At 18.7% G+C, this 24,190-nt stretch overlaps 3 protein-coding genes and 1 pseudogene across 4 annotated transcripts; 2 read left to right on the forward strand and 2 right to left on the reverse strand.

The window, feature by feature from the left end:
* Positions 1-3,657: 3,657 nt before the first annotated feature.
* MKS88_000583 (uncharacterized protein) lies at positions 3,658-4,471 on the forward strand (the record flags this gene model as incomplete). Its single annotated transcript, XM_067216995.1, has 2 exons — positions 3,658-3,741; positions 3,866-4,471. The coding sequence occupies 2 exons, from the start codon at positions 3,658-3,660 to the stop codon at positions 4,469-4,471; spliced, it is 690 nt and encodes a 229-aa protein (XP_067075818.1).
* A 3,104-nt stretch (positions 4,472-7,575) lies between these two features.
* On the reverse strand, positions 7,576-8,209 carry MKS88_000584 (uncharacterized protein; the record flags this gene model as incomplete). Its single annotated transcript, XM_067217005.1, has 2 exons — positions 7,576-7,928; positions 7,978-8,209. The coding sequence occupies 2 exons, from the start codon at positions 8,207-8,209 to the stop codon at positions 7,576-7,578; spliced, it is 585 nt and encodes a 194-aa protein (XP_067075819.1).
* Positions 8,210-12,524: 4,315 nt separating this feature from the next.
* MKS88_000585 (uncharacterized protein) lies at positions 12,525-15,082 on the reverse strand (the record flags this gene model as incomplete). The annotated part of the gene is made up of 4 exons (XM_067217016.1): positions 12,525-13,649; positions 13,738-13,823; positions 13,899-14,937; positions 15,062-15,082. 4 exons carry the CDS (start codon positions 15,080-15,082, stop codon positions 12,525-12,527), a joined length of 2,271 nt encoding a protein of 756 aa, XP_067075820.1.
* A 6,191-nt stretch (positions 15,083-21,273) lies between these two features.
* Positions 21,274-22,115, forward strand: MKS88_000586 (annotated as a pseudogene). Its single transcript has 3 exons — positions 21,274-21,360; positions 21,489-21,540; positions 21,718-22,112. Coding segments are annotated over exons 1-3 (534 nt in total).
* Positions 22,116-24,190: the final 2,075 nt, after the last annotated feature.

The raw sequence follows: 24,190 nt of genomic DNA on the forward strand, positions 1-24,190 counted from the left end.
ATATAAATAAATAAAAAACATATCTTTAATTTCAAAGATTTAATAGGTAAACCTGCAGGTGACAGGGATTTATGATACGTAACAATGAAAAGTTACAATTTTAATTTTTTTGTAAATGTGAACGTTTTAATTCTATTCGCATTTTATTTTCATATATTTTCGTGCCTTAACGCAAAATTGCGATTTTTATGTATATTTCTGTATATAACAGAATTTTTTAAAAAAATAAATATAGCTTGATACAAATATATAAAAGCACAGTTTATATAATTTTATAGATTTATGTTCCAATTAATATTCGTAAATGTAAAAAAAAAATATACTGAACTCGTTTTTATCTTGCTTTAGTCTTAATTATTATATTCTGGAGTAATTAATAAATGTATGATTAGTCTTTTTAATTAATAATATAAGTGTCTTCTGAGTATGAAGAAAGGAAGTGAATAAGTATACTATTATTGTTTTATATATGTATATAAATATATACATGTAAACTTTTTTTTTTTTTTTGTATATAAATAATAAATAAATTATTAGTTGAATCTATCTTTTAACTATACATTTTTTTTTTTTTACTTAAAAGATAAACTTATTTTATAAGTTCTAAGTATAAATATAAAAAAAAGAAAGCGAATGAAACTTACTGAATTAAATCATATAAATATCTTGAGTTAATATATAAAATATTTTTTATATATTTTACGTCTTTCTCTTTTTATTATTATAAAATAATTTGTTTAATCTATAATAAAAATTTCGTGTAAGGCACAACAAGTTATGCAACCTTTATGACATTTCAAATAGTAGAAGATAAATTATAAGAAGCCTTTTTTGTTTATTTTAATAATTTTATTCTCGTAAATGCTCATGTTGTATTATAAGTACTATTATATATTCTTATTGTGTAATCATCGTTTCTTGTTAATAGCGGGTTCCACTATAGAATATAATATGAAATATTAGTTTCATTTTTGTTTTTTAGCTGTTTTTGTACCGTTACCATTACTAACATTTATGTGTAAGGAAAGGAATAAATATCTAGTTAATAAAATTGGTTATTTTATTTATGTTTGTTCTATGTTATGTCCTGCATATTTATGGAATTATACATTTTATAATAAGTGCATTAATTAATTTAACATTATTTATTTATTCTTTTTTTTTTCTCGTTATCCTTGTATTAGTTAAATGTATATAAGCTTGTATACTATGTGGATGGATTTATTAAGTTTTTAGCGTAGATGTTTAATTAAAAAAAATTATCATTAATAATGTGCTATAATGAAATAAAAAAAGTGTTACTGTTAAAAAATATATCACGAAAATAGAAATTTCACTTATTTTCGTGATTAATTAAATATATATGTTTATGGTGATATAATTTTGTCAGTCTATTAACAATAATAGCATAGTTCAAAAGAAGTAATAGGTTTATAGTAAATATCAATGGAAAAAGGCTAGTTAATAAAACAGTAGGAAATTAAAATATTGTGTGACAATATATATAGTAAGTTACCGTTTATTTTAAAAAAATATACTGAAGTAAAGAAAGTTATATAACCAATAATTATATGCCATTAATAGTATTATTGATTAGAAAAAGTATAATCAATTATTATAGAATACATATTCAATATAAATTAGTATTATGTGTAATATTATACCTAGAAAAAATCAAAAAGCATTAATATATATATATTTAATAATATAAAACTTTTATGTTTTATAAATTTAATAAAAAACAAATTAAATATTTTAAGATTTAAGGTTCATGTTATTTCTATGAAATATTAAAAATTTATTTATGTTGTTTTATTTTTAGTAGAACTTTTTAGTGGAAGATTATTAATTTTGCACTTTATAAAATTGTACCAATAATCAACGGGATTCTTATATATATTATGTTTTCATTATACATACATAATTTTGATTTAATTTTATAAAAATATATTTGGATATTTATGATAACATAAATTGATGACAAAAAATAAATTCTATTTTTATACTTGATATAATTAAAAAAATAAACCATTAAATATTTTTATAAAATAAAGGTAAAAAAAAAAAAAGGTTTAAAAAAAATTTATATGGAATACAATGATTGAGAATGTAAAGATATTGACTTATTAATTTTAATGTATTATATTGATTTTATATATTTTTGTAATTTATTTGTTAACATACATATTAGAAGCTTCTTCTTTTACCAATTTTTAGGTGTTACAACATCCTTTATATTAAAAACTTTGTATAGTTATTTAAAAGAAATGTTTTTAAGATCATAAAATCGCATAAAATATACTAAAGTTTTATTTTTATTAATACTACAATATCTACATATAATATAATTAAATGATAAATATTATATCTATTTTTAACATATTGAAATAAAATCATAATAATTTTTTTTTTTTTTTTTTGTTCAGTAATAATATTTTCTTGAATATAATGTGTTTGTAATTATTATCACCTCTATTGTAATTATAATAAGAGTAAAATTAATAAGATATATTATAATTTTCTCTTTATAGGACATATTTATATTATGTGAAAATAATAATTTTTTCTATTTGATCTTAAAAATATGTTTTTAATGGTACTCATTAAAACAAAAGAATAATTTAGAATTTTTATGAAAATTATATCGTATTAAGAATTAGTAAATTTTTAATATTCAAAAAAAAAAAATTATTATCCTTTTATATATCTTATATATATATTCTTTTTGTTATTTTTATTTGTAATAATATATAGATGTCCATATTTCTGAAATTATATTATTGTATTCAATGTTTTTATAATAATTTCTTTGTTACCTTCTTTTTTATTATTATACTAATATATATGTCAATATATATTTATATACAAATTTAGAAGTAATAGGAAATATGAAAATTAAGTATTTCTAAACATTTTATTAAATAACAACCAGCTGTATTCCAATTTATATACAAAATATAATATTGTAAAATTGTTATACAAAAATATAAATCAATTAGTAGATTTCTTTTAAATTTATACGTAAATTCATAGATTGTTTCATAAATATATATTTTATTTTATTATTATATAACAGTTTATAAATGAACGTATTTCTTTAGACAGATACTAATGAATATTTTATATAATCAAAAATATTTCTCATAAATTTATATATCTTTTCTATTGCTTTTATTGAAAGAATAATTAATATTATTTAACTTTTAGAAGAAACTCTCCAATAAAACTGTATAAAATTAAATTTTCTACATGATATTAATGTAAATATTGATAATTATTTTATGCATAAATATAAGTATACGATTTCTGCATATTATACTGTATTTTAAATAAATAAAATATTTTTATCACTGATTGAATAATTTTCGTTTTTATTTAATATTATCTAATATTGTTTTTTTTTGCATTATTTTATTTTATTATATGTTTTTCTTTTATACAATAACATTATATAGAAATTATATTAAATCAATTTTAAAGTTATTTTTAATTTGTAAAATTTAGTAAGAATTATGTCCGAATTAATTCATTTTATTACTTTTAAAATAATATAAAAATATCAAAAATAAATAAAAAGTTTATTTTAACATTTTAGGGATTTAAAATATAATTAATATTTTTATTAGATATTATATAATATTATTAGAGATCTATACAATGAAAGAGAATTTTAAGCTCCTCTTTTTTATTAAAATCTTTGTATTTGAACTTTGTATATGGATATGCCATTATAACAATAATGTAGAATTATTATAATATTTCTTATTTTTTCTATTGTTTCTAAGTTTAATTTTTTTGAATAATTTTTTCTTAGTATAGAAATATATATACTTGTAAATAATAAATGTTTACCTTTTGTTTTTAGTATAACTGTGGTAAATCGATGTTCATGAAGTATAATATATACGAACATTCAGCTTTAACAACTAATAGACTACTATCAGAGAGTTCATTGGATTCAAAATCGACTAGAGTTACATCTGTTGACGAAAATAGCACTAAATTAATAGATCAACGCGAATATAAGTATAAAAATGACAAATGTCCTATAACAGAAGGAGAAAAAATAAAAGGAATTTTATTAAAAACAGGGGAAGGTAATGAATTAGATAAGAAAAAAGAATCTTCTTTATCTAATGGAATAGATACATTTTTTGAAAAACAAAAATTTAATCAATTAGATTCCATAGATAAAATAAAGTGTAACAAAAAAAATAATGAAAAGACTGTAAGGAAAACCATAGATGAAAAGATATATTTACTAATTAGACCACCCTTTATAGTTTTTTTCATAGGATTATTAATTATAATAATATATAATTCTATCAAAGGAACTACTGGAAGTACAATAAATGATTATATAGGACTTATTATTTTAGGGGTTTTAATATTTTTGGGTATCTTAATTGTATTAGCTATTATTTATGCTTCTAAAAAAATTGAAAAACGTGAAAAAATAAATTGCAAATAGTCCTAAAATTTATTATAATATTGTTAACTCCTTTCATGCAAAAAGTATTTAATATGGAATAAGAAGATATGTAATATCATTAAAAATAATATATATATAAGAAATGATCATACAGTTAATTTTTGTAATACTATATGCATATACATAACTATTTTGATATAAAATAAAAAAATATTTCTTTTTAATTCTTAGTGATTTTTAATATTTCATTTTTTTAATCTGTACTTTAAGTATTTGTTTTTGCTGTATATTTCGGTATAATATATATGTGTGTAAATAAGATTATTTATTTATGTAACGAATTTACGTTCCATGGAATACATATAAAAATATGTATTTAGTATATTTTTTTTAATTAAATAGGAAATTTCATGTTGTTAATCATAAATAGTGAGAATAATGTGTTTTTGTTTCTTTTGAGTTTATTTAGTCCAAAATGATTATTTCGTGACCCAATTAAAAAGAATGTATTTTTTTGTTTAAATTAATTTTAAATGTCTTTTTTATATTTTATAAAGCAAAAAGTATATATTTTATTTTTTTTTTTTTTGTAAAAATCAAATTTAGTTACTTTTTATTTTATATTATATTATGATCAAAGTATTATAATGCACATTTAGTACAAAAGCTTTTTTAATACATGTTTAAAAGTTTGAATGTTTTAAATACGAAAATATAAGTATGTAACTAAAAATGATTATTTCTTAGAATGAATTATTTATAGTTCACTATTATTTTTGATTATTATAAGTTCTTTATGCATATAAGTTTTACATACACTTAATATTTTTCTCAAATAAAATGTTCTTTTAATTCGATTTTATAAAATTATATGAATATATATTTTAAAAAAGAAAGTAATAGAAATATTTTCTATATGTATTTTGTTTTTTAATTAATATTAAATATCACAATGCGCTATTAAATTATTTAATTTTATATATAGAATATTTAAGAAATAATTATACTATGATTAAACACACACGCATATATATATATATATATATATATATATATTTTTACATTTAAAAATATTATAAATAAATATGATTGTTTATAAAAAAGACAATTACATTTTATATACCACATTTTTAACTAGAAATATTGTGGGTGTTTAAGATCCTTGTATATAACCATTTTCAATGGGAAAAAATATATATCATAGTAGAACATTTATTGTTTCTTTTTTATTTCTGTATATTTAACTTCCTATCTTGTATTTATTTTTTCAATAAAGTTTGTAATGTAAACTATATATGAGATTAAATATGTATATATATATATATATATAATATGATAAAATTAAGGACAAACACTAAAAAAAAAAAAATTAAAAATTAAGTAGTGTCTTTATATTTATTAGAACTATGTATCATAAACATATCGCTCTTTTTGTATATTAATTTATGACTACTATAAATTGATATGAATAATAAAAATGAATATCTAATCATTATAAAACCTTTGTATTTATCCTTTTCATGATAACAAGACAGTATATCAATAATGTGAAATAATTTCTCTAATACTATTTTTTGTTGTATTATTTTGAAAATGATATTAATTATGTTACGAAAAAACTTATATATATATTAATAACTAAAATTTAGATATATTATAAAATTGAAGATTATACATAATTATATGGAGTTATTAAAATGAGTGAATATTTTAAAATAACAAATTCACAAATTGGAGTGGCACCTGAAAATTTTATAAGATGAAAAACAGGAGCTTGCATTTAAGAAAATTTCATTTGTATTAGAATATACACATAGTAACTTATATATTGTATATAATAGATAAATTCCATAAAAATCCTGAATAAAAGAATTTCCCCTTCGATTTATCTAATTATTTGAATATTACCATGTTACATGAAACTATATTTATGGGTATATCTGTCTTATTTTTACTTTATGCACAATGAACATAAAAGTAAAATATAAAAATATAAATACTAGTTGTTAATACCATAATTTAATTCAGTGAAAAATATATAATTATAATGTAATTTTATATATGTTCTTTATTTACAATATATCTATGTAATTACCTTCATGAATGTTATACATATATAAAGGTATTAAAAAAGAAAAAAAAAATTTAGAGATTGAAAAGAACATATTAAGAATTATTATCTAATGGAAATAAATATTTCCATTTAAAATCTAGGAACAGTATAATATCTGTATCTTATAGTCAAGTAAAAATATCCTGAATGAAATTCTAAATATAATAACTACCGCATGGAGACAACATTGTTGAAATTTCATTGTGTTGGATTATAGTTTAAATTATATATAAATTTAAGAGAATAAATAATAGTAAAAATTTGAAATACCAATTTTTATAGAGAAAAAATATAAATTTTTGATTTTTTGCATAGCCTTTTTATTTCAAATTTTTTTTTTTATACATTCTATACTAATATTATTGTTGTTTTTAATGCTTCTTATTTTTTTACTTGTTCCTTTTTTAATTCATATGTAATAAATATTACTACATACTAATTTATAGGGAATTCAAAGTTTGATTTTTTATCTTATATTATATATTTATTTTTTAAAATTGTTTTTTTTTTCATTCTAACAAGAATGTAATGTATACGGGTATGTTTCTGCTGCTAATTCTTAATTTGATCCTATATTTAAGTTAATCTTTTCTCTGAATAATTTTTATATCATTATTATTATAAATTTAATAAATAATCATTCATTTTTTTATTTTTAGTTAATCATACATTTAAATAAATTTTCACTCGTATCTTTCTTGTAGCTGAGTATTAGGATTTCTATAGAAAATCATATAAACTGTAAATTTTGTATCAAGGATCTACTTGAGGTTGATAACCTATATTATGTAAACTTCCTTTATTATTTCTATTTACTACTCCATAGATGTTTTGTAAGGATTCTATTGTTTCTTTTTTAATGTCAAGTTAATTTATTTGTATTTTTTGTAAATGAGTATGTAACCGAGATTTCATTGGTGTGAAATACATGAAAAAAGAAAAAAAAAATATATATACTTAGCAATATAATTGTTCTGTGAAGATATTTATTTGTGATGATGAACATATGCATTGTGGTAGAATATTTACACTAAGAATATTTTTTATTAACCTTATAAACAAAAAATATAGTGAAAGATGCTAATAATATGGTAGCTGTTGTTAAACTGGCAACAAAAACATAGTATACTTGCATAGGTGATAAAATATGTGGTAAACCAGAACAAGGTATTAGGTCTCGCATTTTATTATCATATGCATCCTTAAAAATGATTAACTTTTCACAAAAAGGACTTTCACTATTTCCTTGATATTTCTTATAATTTTTAACATGAATATTATAAATTTTTCTGACATTTTCACAGCTTCTATCACTAGAGTCATTCTCTTGACATTTAAATATTCTAAAATTATCATAATATTTATATAGTTCTTTAAGATTATCTAAAATTTCAGAATCATTTTTTTTTGAATTCTTGTAAGCATATATTACCCAATTCTAGCGAAATTTTGTTGTACATATTAAACCAACTAAGATTCTTTCTATATTTTTCTTCTACATTTATCCGCAAATTAAAGTATTTACAACGTCTAAGACTATCAGAAATATAATTCTGCTTTATTTCAATTAAATATCTACTATTCTTTTCACATGGTTCAATAAAATCATCACTGCTTAAATTCATATATTTTTTTGCAGGTTTTTCTGTAAGGTCTCCTCCCATATTATATTTTGTATCTTTGATAACTGTATCAAATTCATTTTTACAGGTAAATTATAATTCCCCATCGTTTTTCTAAAAATAAAAAAAAATGATAATAATATATAAATAAGCAAAATCATATCTATATTAATTAGATTTTTATATATTTCTATATGAATAAATTATTGAAATTATATGATATATATAATTATTATAACATAAAGTTAAATACTACATTTTCTTCTGCACTTACTGATGATATTGTTTACAAGAGAAAATAATAACAAAACTTAAATTGATAACATGTTAATATTTATATAAGTTAAATAATGATCATATTATGCTAATATATGATATATATATTTTTATTCATATATATAATTTAAAAATAAACTCTTTAGAAATGTTTCCTTTTTTTTTTATTTTTGTTAATATAAGGTAGCATAGTTAGTACAGCATAAAATAAACGCGTTTAATTTAAAATATAATAATTTGAAAAGCATGGTCTCGTGTTTGTATCTAAAAAAAATTATACATAAATATACGCATACTTATTTGTTTATTAATATGTGGCTTATAAAATTGTACTAATATGTTACTCAAAAAATTAAATTATATTCCGTTAATTTTCATGTAAATTGCCTATTATATTGGAATATATATTTAGGAATCCTTTTTGGTCATCTAACATACTACAAATAGATTAACAATAACTATTCAAAGGACTTAAAATATTTTCTTTTATTTTATTATTATTTTTTTTAGAATTAAAATAATTCATTTCATATAAATTGAATTTCTATTTATAATAAGCAATAATAATATATATATTCGTCAAATAAATCAACATTATAATTATTACTGAAATTAGTATTTAAAAGAATAAAATATAAATTTATCTAAAACGTAAATATAATGTATGACAATAAATGATCTTTGGTTAAATTATAAATCTTCAAAAAAAATACTTTTAATGACTAGTGAATTTTTCAATTGATAAAATATGTTGAATAATTATAAAATAATCCATTAATTTTATAATATAATTATATAGGCATATTAAATTTTTAGCTGTATTTTATAACATTTAACATATCAAAGAATAAATATTTATAATAGAAATGTGAATATATATAATCAAATAATATATTATTATATTGTAAATTTATTATAATTATAAATTAATAGTAAAATAAAAATAATTTAATAATTTTCCTATATCCTTTAATTATATATATTATTGAGATTATATATACTTGTAGTTTAATAAGAATATAGATTAATATATCAGCTGAAATTTATCATAATAATTTATATGACATGCATACTGTTAGAAAATATATTTATGATTTATATTTTACGTTCCATACTTAATAAAATAATTGTTTAAATCATTATCAGAATTTTCTTAAATTTTGTTTATTTTACTTCTTTTTTTTATTTAACACTATTCTACGTTATATTATTTATATTACCTCATTTCTTATGATTCAAAAAACTCGAAAAATAATAATAAATTATTTCTCCTTTTTTTTTGTCAATTATATTTTTGCAAAATAACTTATGTTTATATATATTTAATATTATATTTAAATCATAAAGTACATTTATATTTGAATTGCATTATTATATTAACCACTTATAAAAATAAATTTTAAAATAACTTAGAGGAATATTAAGAAAAAAAAAGAACATTTTTATTATTAATATATCCATGCAATGATTTGTTCTTTCTTTACGAAAAATGTGGAAGATAACATAGTAACATAATTATTATAATTGTTAAGATAAATGTTTTATAAAGTTATTTTACTATGGTCATCCCTAAGTTCTTATTTATTACCTTATGTTTCTTAACACTAATAATGTAATTATTTTCGTATTTTATAAAATTTTTTTATTTATATTTTTAATACATCTTTTTTTAATTTTTCAAATCCGTTTCTTTTCGTAAAATAGACAATTTGTCAAAATGAAACAAATATTTCAATATATATAGGTTTTAATATAATGGCTTTCATATTAACTCATAATTAAATTTATAGTTTTTTGTATGCTAATATTTTTTTGTAATCATTAGTATTTAATATATATTTAATATACTGGAAAAAATTTTAAGAAATTAGAGGTAAATTAAAAAATGTATTGGTATTGAATGAATATAATATAAAAGAGAACACAGATATATATTGGTTTTGTAATTCATACTTTATACTAATTAAATATGTATGTATTGTTTATCTGATTTGATAATGAGTAAAAATATTTATTTAAAAGCTTCTTATACATGTTAAGCTAATACATTATAAAAGAATATTCTTTTTATTACTTGTAATATAAAGTGATAGTACCTAAATTCTATTGATTTTATTGATATTCCAAGAAACACGGGTAGTATTGATATTAATAATTAAAGGTAGTTATTTTCTAAATAAATATTATTAATATATAATAATATATTTGTTTTATGTATTATAAGAATATTATATTAGGAAGCATACATATATATAATTTCATTATCATCTCGCGATAATTCTGATAAATGAGAAAAAAAGAATTTTAGTGATTTTAATTATTAATATTACTACTACAATAATTATATTATCAAAAATATAAAAAAAATAGTGCTATTGTATTTGTATAATAGAATGAATTAAATAAAAACTTGTAATCTACGTATGTTTATGGTATAAAGTAACAGGAAAAAATTAATACATATCAAAATGGATTTTATATTTTCGTATAAGCAGTTTAATATAATTTTATAAATACCAATATATATATAGATATAATAAAAAAATAATGAAAAAAAACTATAACTCAAAATAATCTTATTAACTAAGATGAAGAATTAAAAAGGTTATTCTATAATTACAAAAAAGTAAAGAAAAAAAAAAAGAAGATGAAAGTCAAAATTTATAAACTTTCTTTAAAACGTAAAAATATAGTTACTGAAAATTTTATATTAATATAATATCATATGAATGAAATTATATGTTAAGTTGAAAGAAAAAAATTAGAAGATATATTATATTTTTTATAATTTCTATAAAATAAATATATTTTCTTTCATTTCCTTGTGGTTTTAAGAAAACGTTGAATCTTATCAATTTAATACTGTTTAATTTATGAACTTATTCAATTTTAACTTTTATTTCTTTGATTTCATAAAATTATTATTAAATTTTAATATTAAAATTAAAGAATATGGGAAAAACTTCGAGAAATTTTTTTTATTTATTTGTATATATCTTTTTGGAAAATGTTAAATGGACGTTAAGATATAATATTATATATTCATTATATTTTCATTATCATCACTTTTTAACTATTTTAATAATATGACTGATTTATTAAATATATCTTAATAATATTTATATAAACGAAAATTAAAATACTTTAATGTTATCAATGTATATGTGTACAAGTTTGACATATAATACCTTATAATTTATGGAGAAAATTAAATTCTTTATTATGAAATAGAGTTTTTAAATATGATTTTTCCACTTTAAGAAAAGTTAAATAAATAATAAGAAAGGAAATGATATATATAAACGTTGAGTGTTATATATATATAATAACTGAACACCATTATTCTGAGAATATCCATTAACTCACAATAGACTAATAGTGTTTTGTTATGTATATGGTATGTTTTCTTTCTAGTATATTTAATAATATAAATTATGTATGTAATTTGATTATGTTTTCATATGTTTTAAGGTGTTTTTGTTTTTATATCAAATTTGTTTTATTAATTAAAGCTCGAAGCGGTCACATAAAAAAATATATGATGGAAAAAAATATGCACCTTTTGAAATGTGAAAAAACTGTATATTAAGCAGGAATTGAATAAAATATAATCATATAAATTTATGTAAAAATAGCATATTAATACAAAAGCCATATTTCAAAATTATTTTTTTTTGCTATTATTTATTTTTCAAAATCTTAATTTTTACTTGCACCTTTAATATTTTTGGAAAATATTAATATTAACTTATATATATATATTTATTAACATTTTGGTAATTATATTGAATTAAGTATTAATATAACTTTGCAATAGATATTATTACATAAATAAAAATAAGTATATATAATCTGAACATATATAAAATACCTGTGTTAAAAAAATTATATTTCACATATGTTTTTCTCTTCTATCGTACCCATTTGTTTAAGTACTTTTTTTCATTGACCCTTTAGGATTTCACGTAATTTATTATATGTATTTCATAGGCGTCATCTGATATTATATAAATATTGTTCTAATATATTCTGGATGTATATTATGAATTTATAATATGTATTTATCTACAATTCAATAGGATTATTCTTCAATATTTTCATTATATATGGAATTTTCCAGTGTATCATCTTCTCTTACCCAGTCTTCTATTTCTTGTCTAAAGCTTTTCTCCCCTATATGAGCAGGATTTTGCCTATTTTCTCTATTTTCTAAAGTAACATCATTAACGTCAGTTATTTTTTTTGTAACATCTGATTTTATCTCTGAATTTGCTCCTGTTTTCCAGTCATTTATGGAACGATCCAAATGTAATTCCTCATTTTCTATTAGATTTTCTTTTTGACAATCTTCTAATACCATCATAAATACTAGTATGCACAGTTTAGCAATTAATTTTTTTTTTAGATAATTATATAATTCTTCATAACTTTCCTTCTGTAATTCTTCTGTATTTAGTAGTAAAGTATTATTTTTAATTTCTTCATTTACATGCTCATCTATCGTATTGAGCAATTCTTGTGTAATTTCTTCGTGCCATTCCTGTTCCAAGTATTGTTCTATAATCATATGCTTTTTTGATATCCATTCTCTCCATAAATCCTTTTCTCCGTCTGAAAATGAATCTTTTTGAATTTTATTTGAAAAATTCACTTTTAATTCTTCACTATTTTTTATGAAAGCCTTTTCTTTTTTCCATTCATTTTTCAAATAATTAAACCAATCAGTTTTTTTCAATTTTTCAGAAATATTACTATGTTCTCTTATCCATTTATTCCATAGCATTTTGTGTTTTTCATTGTCATTAATACATTTAGTATTTTCCATTATAAATCCTTCATTAGTCAAATTAGGATATGTTCTATATTCCTCTTCTGCAAACATTTCTAGGCATAACTCTAAAAACTCTCCTTTTTTGTGTTCCCATTCTTCATTTCTGAATTCTTCGAGTACTTCCATATGTACTTCTATAATGGTTTTAAATCTATCATTTTTTTGCTTTGACGACTTTATATTTTTTATCATATTATGTTCATGTATTTTTAATTTTTTTATGATTTGTTCCGCATCACATATTGGATATTCTGGATGATCGTAAGTTAAATATTTACTTTTTTTGTCATAAAGTGAAGGTATCAGTATTCTTAGAAATTTTATTTGTCTTCTTTTTATCTTTTTTTTTTTTTTTAACCTTCCTATTAAAGCATACTACAGCATAAAAAAAACATTTACGTAAATTACATTATTACGTTATGAAAAGTTTATAATATTAGTTAATACTATAAATTTATTATACTTTGATGAAAATGGTAAATATAATGATAACTAGAATGCTTGTTAGTATTAATGATATGCTGTTGTTATGTGGATTTTTTGCTGGACCTGTAATATTTTTTTAAAAATATATATTATATATTGTAGTTATTTCAGAAATAGTATAACTATTGTTAATGATACCTAGTATTTTAGAGGGCGTAGGTAAAACAGAAGGAAGAGAATCATTCCTTGACACTCCAGGTGACCGAACAATGTCAGCATCAATGTGTGTTTCTGAGGCTTGAGAATCTGGAACAGGTGGTTTATAAAATGTTGGTGCTTCTGGAGGTGGAGCTTCAAAATGTGTAGAATGTTGTGATGATTTAACTTGCATATCCCCTGTAGAACTAGTTTCACTTCCCGTATTTGGAGTTTCAGATGTTGATGTTTGAACGTTTGAAGGAAATTCTTGTGGAGGTGTGGACTGAAGTTCCTGTTGAGTTTCTTGTGTATCTTGAGATATTTTTTTATCTCCGTCTTTTTCTGGTGAAGCTTTTCCTGTATATGGAGTTTTAGGTGTTTCTTGACCTTGACTTGGTAAAGTTACTTTTTTTTCATATAAAGGTTGAGGAGGTGAAAATGTACGCAAGGATGAACATTCAGTTAGAGTTTTAAAAGTTTCTTTATTCCTTAAGTCGCATGTAAATTCTGAAATTTCTTTTTTTTTTTTTTTTTTGTTTTTTGTTCCGTAGCATGTTCTAAAAAGGCTTTCCTTTTCTTCAAAATGCTTCTTCATCTGTCCAATCCACTCATTATATGCGTTACACTTAATTATGTATGTATCATGATTTTTTTGGTTTGTACTTAACGCTTTTATTTCAACAAGATCTCTCTTTTTCTTTTCACAAAAATCTATTTCTTCATATTTTAATTCTAAAATTTTTCTATCATCTTCCTCTAAAATTAAAGGGCATCCTCCATGTTTAACTAGATTTTTATAGTAATTATTTAACTTATAGTTTAGTGTTCCTTTCCATGTTCTTTTAAGATCTTTATAAAGTTGTGGTGGATTTTTGTTCTTAATTAGATAATCAGCCAAATAGAAGCATCCATTCCTAAATGTATCTTTATCTTTCTCATTAATTAAGGAACTAGTTTTTTGTTTTATTTCATTTTCAATATTTTTAAACTCTGAGAGTCGAGAGATCATGAATGTCTGTGTACCATAGGAATTATAATTCTGTATTCAAAAGAATTATAATTATTTATTTATGCATTAGTTTTTGAGTTAATTTTATCATAGCTTTTTTATCATAAATAAATTATGCATAAATTTATGAGTATTAAAAAACATTAATACTTACCTCGGAAAAACAATTATCCATGGTATATTAACAAGAATACTCTAGATCGTTGTATATAGCATTCTAAAAGAAAAATACTAATTTAGTTATATTTATTTACCAATAGAGAAATTTTAAATCAATTTATTTTAATATAAATAAATTATAAAATTTCATTTACATAAGAATTTATATATGAACTATAAATTAATCGAATACATTAATATTTATTTTTTACGTTCCTTATCTTTTTTTTCTCTAAATAAATATATTACAATTGGTGATATATCCTAACTATATTTTAATATTAATTCACAGTTATGCATATGTTATTATGTAAAAATAATATATTCTTTATAAAGAAAAAGCCAAAATATATACCATAGAACAATACATATAAGTTATATCAACATGTAATATAATAGTTAATTTGTAAAATGTTTTTTAAAATATGTGTAGCCGTTTTTTCTTTTTTGTTAATACAACACATATATATATATAGATATTATTTTCTATATTTATGTAGAATAAATTTTTTGGTTCTTACGTTTTTCTTAGAATAAATGATCTATAAAACAAATCGTTATTAAAACTGATAGTATGTTTCTATTTTTTATTTTTTTTTATTTATTACAGATATGAACCATTATAGTGTTATTTTTTTGTTAAAACTTTTTATTAATTACTACATTGTATGGACGAATGAGAACTAATAATATATAAATTATTCAGAATTGTTGCTGTACTTGTGGAATATTCTTATTATTGAAATACGCTGTTGGCACTTAATATTATATTTACATTTATTACCTAGAAATTCCTTATTTACAGCATATACTATTTCATTAAATATTCTTAATATAATATATTTTATTATACATCTATTTTTTATTATATGTGACTATTAGTACTTTTATATATGTTTTGTTTTATTTGGAGAAACGTTTAATTAATTAAAAGTATTTTTAGTTGTATTTATTAAAGAAAAAATGTTTGGATATTTATTCAAAATATGAAAAAATATTAAGATATAATTTTAACAAGCTTATTCATAGAAAATAGTTGAAAAAAATATAAGATAAATTATAACTGCGAAATTAAGTAAATTACATAATTATTAAAGTAAAATGAATCATGCATTAAAATAGACAACAAAAAATATTGAATATTTTTAATTATTTTTTTGTAATATTTAATAAATATAATCTAACAAGTAGATTAAATATACATTATATATATTTTGTGTTGTTTCTGTATTTAATTATAAGGAAATATGTTTTTAATACTAATATATATTTAATTGATAATCAAAATAAAAAAGATCATTAATTATTTATAATGACTTTAAGATGTGAACTACTAAATGAAAACGCAGAACAATTTAATCTTGTAATCAAAGATATAGGTTATTATATTATAATATACGTATATCTTAACTTATTTTAATGTTTCTTCTGAAACAAGTACATATGAGATAGAAAATGGCCAAAAACTTAAAAAATCTTATACAAATAATAAATTTTTTCAACTAATTACTTATATAAAATTGAGTTATTACATTTATTTTTGATAAATCATTTATATTTAATAATTATATTTTAATTTTTTTTTTCTTATGCTTTAATTTATTTATATAAAATTGTTTTTGTTTTTGTTGTTCTTCAAATTTTATTTTAATCTTTTATATATTATTCCATTTAATTTTTTTAAAAATGTTACTTAATAAAAATATATAGTGGATTATAAATAAAATTAATTTATCGTGTTTTAAAATATACTTTACTTATATTCATGTACTTGAATATATTATATAAGTAAAATTAACATATATAATGAAGATATTACTGAGGCTTAATATGCGTTTGAAAAAAGCAAAATATTTTTTTCGGAAATATTGGAAAGAATTTGGAAAAACCTATGTAAATTTATATATAAAATATTTATGAAAAAAATATTTTTTTTTTTTTTTTAGATTATATTAAAATATATTTTTTTTCTTTGTGAATGTATTTTTTATTATAATTTTTAATATATAATCAATATTTTTGTGTAAAACTTTAATTTATATATTATTTTTCTTTTTACTCAAATGTAATACAAAATTAATAACAATTCATATAAATTATTGAAGTTTCCTTCGTAATATTATGAAAATAGTATTTACCTTTTTATTTAAAAGATAGGATTTAATATAAATATAGATATATATTTATTTAAAATATTATCATATTATAAATCTATAGAAATGTTATAAGCATAAAAAGTATTACATAATAAAATAGAAAAAATATGTAAGTATAAATGTACATAAAAGAATGTTGTTGTTTAAAAAAAAATTTATAAATATTTTTTATTGAATATGTACAAAAACACCATGTAAAAATTGTGATATATATTATTATAAAATGTCACATACGTATTTAAATTTATTTTTCATGTTATTCAAACTAGAGTTCATAACTATTAACATAATAATATAGTGTAAACATTCTTAAAAATAATACATAGAACAAATAAAATAAAAAAGAATTATTTTGATTACAACTATGTCTTAATTTTAATAATATTCTATTATATATACCAACAAATATATAGTCGTATCATATTATAAAAAGAACTTATTTTCATAGTTATTTTCACTAATAAAGCAATAAATTATATTTATCCAAATTATTTTAATATATAATATAGTTCTTAAGTAATAATTAATGTTATACAACACTATTTGTTTTTATATTATCTTTATATGTACAGTTTATTTAATGTCAAACTCGATTGATTTATAGTAGCTGTTTCAAATTTTAAGCTAAATTATCACATATTTTGACAATTTATTTATATTAGCATAAATTTAATTATTTATTTATTAATTCTTAGTTAATATAGACAATATTATTATTAGCAGTGTTTAGTGGATTTAATGAAATTCTATTTTTGTACTATAACTAGTGACAGAGTTGAGCATTTAAAAATCTATTGAATTGCTCTTATATATATTATATAAATCCATTTCATATAATATCTTCTACATTAACTATGCTTATCTTGACTGATAAATTTAATATTGGAGATATAATTGATATTAACGTATTTTTATTTATTCTCCATTTCTTCATTCTAGAATATAAATCTTAGTTATATAATTATGCTTTAATTTCATATTCTTATTTTGTTCAGCTAGTTGAACTTGTTTACTAGTGTCTTTTTATGTTAGCCTTTTATAGTTAACTTATAATAGTATTAATTCAATTAATTTTATTTTTATAATGTTATCACTGATAAAATATGTTCTAAATATTCTTTTTTGTATTTTTATAAAATTTCATTCATTTAACTTGTTAACCACTCCATATTATATAAACAATTACATATACTGTTGAAAATATATAAATAATTTATTATACAGTAATGTATATTATATAAAACCTGCTGTTAACAAGAAATGTTTTATTATTTAAAGAACCTTTTAAGGGTATTTTTTCGTTTTGTTTATCTAGACGCTTCAAAATATTTTTTTTTTTGAATGAATAAAACAAAAAATTCTATATGACGTACATTATATTTAAAAAATTACAAATTTGTAAATAGAGCTCTATTACAATAGTAATGCTATATCGTAGTTAATTAAAATATTTGCATTACTGAAATTACATTTTTAACTGAAAGAATATCTAGTGTTAAGGAGAAAAAGCAGTAAATAAAATGCAGTAAAAAGTTTTAATGTAATTATTGGAAATACAAAGACAAATTCATATGCAGCAATACCACAATACAATTATTTTGGTGATAAGAAACATATAATGAGGATTTTTTAGAAACTTATTTATATCGAGAATTCGTACATTAGTATATTTCATTAAAATATTTTAAGAAAGAATGAACTTAGCTCTTAATCATAAGTGCTTCATTAGTAACATTAATATTTAAAAATCTGCAATTGTGTGTCAAACAACTTGCATTTTTGTATTTCATATCTCTTTACATGAATGTTATATAATCATTCATATTTTTCAACATAGAGGGGAAGACATTATATATTAAGTGAATTATTAGGAGTTTTTAGAAATAATAAAACTTATAATTTATGCGTTAAATTATAAAAAAGGAAAATATTTCAAACATTTTCATTTTAAAAAATATATCTAAAACGTAAATTTCACTAAGTAAATTATATTGAAATGAGGAAATATTATTTAATAATCCATATAAATTAAATATACATTTCAATATATTTTTTTTCTTTTTAGATATTTATTGTAGAGATAATATATATATATAACATATATTCTGAATACTGGAATTGAATATTATTTTATATTTAACTTGTTTTATTTTTTTTTATTAATATTAATCATATTATTTATTAAATATATAAAAGATACAATTGTAAAAACAGGTAAGCATTATCGAGTTATGTATACATTCAAAAATAAAATTATCTTATTATACATAAAATTGATAAATATAAAAGTGAATATGTTACTAGGCAATAAATCCATATGAATATTGTTTCTTAACATACAAAAAAAAATAAATAATTTAGGTCAATATTTATTTTTTTTTTAAAAAAAAACTCAAAAACCATATTTACAAAAAATAAATATTTCTAAAAGAAAAGTGCTGCATTTATAAGGAAATATTTTTCAGGAGTTAATAATAATATAGTGCATTTATTTTTTATAATTTATATATAGATTGTTATAAAATTTTAAATGGCCTATATTTACTGTATATAAGAGTATTAACTTAATAAAATATTGACATTCAGAAAATCTACGAAAACCTAAAAGACACTAAATAAATTATTTTATAAATATCAAACTGATATTGATATTGAATCAATATATAAACAATAATGTTACTTTTTGTACATTTTTTTTTTTTTTATTTCTTAACTTTTTCTTTAGGAGAGTAATAACTTAAGAGAAAAAAAAATAGTTCCATACTAGATGATTTGATTAATATGATACTTACATTATATTTTTCTAATTTCTTATTTTTTATCTGTTTTAATATATAGGAAAAATATATGTGTTAATAGAGTTAACTTTCACATTTTAAGGTGTTTTCATCAAAATATTATTTTAAGTTCATTAAGTTAAATCTCTAAAAAAGGATACTAATATAATAAATTTGTAAAAGAATAAAAAAAAAAATAGTTTCTTTGTTCAGAACTAATCAGTAGTAAAATTAGTATATCATATATTTTACAAAATCATATTTTATTATTCTTTCTATTTATTATGTACATATGTAAAACCAGGTATACAATATTTATATTGTAAATATATTTTATTTCAAAAATCCGTGACTTTATTCTATTGTATGAAATATTTTTATATCAATTTTATTCTTCTTTTTTCTTTTCCTCTTTTTTATTAATTTTATTATTATTTTTTCTATTTTCATTTTATAAAAAAAATATATATATATAAATTTAACAAAATATAAAAAATTTCATTTAAAAGTAATGAAATAAATTTAAATGAACTGTAAATAATAATTGTTAAAAGTTATGAAAGAACTATGATAACTCTATTTTTTTTATTTGTTATTATAATATATATTTTTTTAGTAATTGAGTATCATATAATTTTGATTTTTTAATTATAAAATAAATCATAAGAAGTACAAGTTTTAAAATTAAAATAATGCAACATTTGTAAAAATATTTCTTTTTTCGTTTATTATTACTATTATTATATTATTAGGATAATTAATACTTTTTAAAAATAATAACCATTTGTTCCAAAATATAATGTATCAAAAAATAATTCTTAACAATATGAAATACGATTTAAATGATCATTTATTCTCTTAATATACAGAACAATGTATTACCTACATTTTATAGTATATATTTTATATAAAATGTATGTTTTCAAGTTTTAAGTAATCATAATTTTTTTTTTTTTTATTTTGAAAAGGATTAATAAAATAATTATTTAGTTATTTTACTACATTATATAACAAAAATAGATATTTTAAATAATTATTAATAAATTAAAATTATATTATTAAATTAATGTTGATTTTTTGTGAATAATATTAAGGTCAAAATAAAATAATAAAATTTTAGAGTTCCCTTATATTTTGCATGATGTAAATGTATTATATGTATTATACACATATTAATTCTTTATAAAAAAAAAATATAGTGTCCCGTGTTAACGAAGGAATATTTATTATCAATAATTTGTTATTACGATGACATAATATTAAAAATCTACACTATGAAAAAGAAATTTAAGCTATTTTTTTATATTAAAGCTTCGATATTTATCTTTTTAACAGGGATATGTCTTCTTAATAGTGATGTGGTATGATATATTTTAATTAAGGTTATTTTTATAATTAAATTTTGTGTTTTTTTTATTTCTATTTATATTTCTATTATCATGGATTTATTTATTTTTTTAAATCGTGAATATTTCTTTTATTATTTTAGTCTATCTTTTGCAAATATTTGGATAAGAAGAACATTATTGATGAAAAATTATGTACAAGAACTTTTCGCTTACTAGGAAAGCTTAAAATGGAAAAGTATTCAAATATCATATGGAAAAAATAATATATTCCAAATAATGGAGAATACAAAAAGAAATATATATCTAAGAATAGAAGAGTATACAAAGGAAAAAATAAACTTCCATAAAAATGTATATCAAATAATTCAGGAGGTTATAAAGAATCAGGGAAAAGTAAATCTTCTGAATACAATACGTTAAATTCCTATTCTAGGAAAAGAATGTTAGACAAAATATATTATAATAATATAGTTAGGTATAGTAAGAATTCTGATTTTAAGTTTATAAAAAAATGTATACGACGCAAAAATGAGGCATTTTTTGCCTTATTTGTCTTCCACATAGTAGCTGGAGTAGCATTTGCTTCGTTAATAACATTATTTTATGATGCACTGAGCAGTATATCTTCTAAAGAAGTATTCAAATATTTTGGAACATTATATATATTATGGGCTATAGTTTTGGTAAGGCTTTTTTATATCTTAAGAAAAACTTTAAAATATAAAAAGTTATTACATTTAAAAAGTAAATTGAGTTATACGGAATAATCTTATTTGTGTAAAATAGTATTTTATAACGATTAAAATACCTAATTTTCTAATTGATATACAGAAATAACAAACATACCTATAATTTCAGAGGTATAATTATTAGACCTGCAGGCGACGGGTTTTTTTGGTCCCCAACAGTAAAAAGATTCGCATCTAATTTGATTGTAAATTTAAATGATTTAATTTAATTCACATTTTATTTTAAAATATTTTCTCCGTTTAATGATATATTTTATTTTATATATATATTTCCGAGTATAACAATATTTTTTTGAAAAATATATGTAACTTGATACAAATATACAAAAGCACTGTTTATATAAATTTATTAATATATGTGCCAATTTATATTTGTAATTGTGAAAAAAATGTGCTAGACACTTTATCCTCTTATTTTAATATTATATACTGTTTTATGAAATAATTCATAAATGTATGATTAGTCTTTTTAATTAAGAATAAACGTGTCTTCTTTTTCGATTTAAAAAACGATGTGAATAAATGTAATTATACTGATATATATGTTTCCTTTTTTTTATAATTTTTTTTTTTTATATATAAAGAACTAATGAATTATGAGTTGAATCAATTTTATTATAATACATTTTTTTATTACTTAAAAAATAAATTTGCTTTATAAGAGGTAAGATTAAATTTAAAAAAAATAAAACCAAGGGAACTTAATTAACTAGATCAAATATGTAATTTCAGATAATGTATATGATATCTGATTTTTATTTATTTTGCTTTCTTATTGCTTTTTTATTACAAAATAATTTATTTAATCGATAATGAAATTTTTTTATAAGTTACAAAAAGGAACAGAATATTTATAACATTTTAAATAGAATAAGATGAAAGATAAAAAGATTTTCATTTATTTTAATAATTTTATCATAATATATACTCTTATTGAATTATAAGTATTATAATAATTATGTATTATTATACATTGCACCTTTTGGTTGATAGTAGGTTGCACTATTTAATGTAACATACAATATCAATTTTATTTCGTTTTTAGTTATTTTTGCGTGAATTTTCTTATTAGCATTTATATATAAAAAAAGGGATAAATATTTAATTAATAAAATTGGTAATTTTATTTATGTTTGTTATATATATATTTCTATATATTTATTGAATTATACGTTTTATAATGGGAGCATTAATTAATATAATTTTATTTATTATTATTTTTTTTTTCGTTACCTTTATATTAGTTAAATATATATAAACAAGTATACTATATGAATGCTTTAAATACGTTTTGAATATGGTAGATTAATTAAAAAATAATTCATATTAAAATATTCTATGGTAAAATAAGAAAAAGGTTAATGTAAAAAAACAATAAATGAAAATATAAAATTAAGATATTTTCATGATAAATTAAAGAATGTAGATTTGTGGTGAAATTGCTAGTAATAGAATAGTTGAAAAGAATTTGTAGCTTTATACTAAATATTGATGTAAAATGGTTAATTAATAAAACTATAGTTCAATAAAATTTTGTTTGAAAATATATGTAGTGTACTATTGTTTATTATTAAAGTATATTCTGAAATAAAAAAAGTGATATATCTATAATTAGGTAAAATTTATAACAGTATTGATTAGAAAAAGCATGATCAATTATTAATGAAAGACAGTTCAAGAGATATGAGTATTATATGTGATATTTTACCTAGAATTAAAAAAAAATATCAATATATATATATTTATATATATCGTACTTTTATGTTATATAAGTTTATCTGGAAAAAATTAAACATTTCGAGAAAAAGTAGAAATTATTTAAAGATGATTATTTCATTCGAATTAATATTAATAATCAATTATGTAGATTTGAATATTTTAAATAATTATAACATTAAAAATTATTTTAGAAAAATATAAATATTACTAAACGTAACCAAATATGTTTTATATAAATTTAGAATATAATTATTAAATATATGCTTATGAGTTTTTATAATTTATATCTATATATATTAGTTATAAGTTATAGTAATAATTATTAATAGAACGTAATCAATTTTAGAGCTCATAAAGATATAAAATGAAATCAA

The sequence above is a fragment of the Plasmodium brasilianum genome, chromosome 1, assembly GCF_023973825.1.
Source record: "Plasmodium brasilianum strain Bolivian I chromosome 1, whole genome shotgun sequence".
NCBI classification, from domain to species: Eukaryota; Apicomplexa; class Aconoidasida; order Haemosporida; family Plasmodiidae; genus Plasmodium; species Plasmodium brasilianum.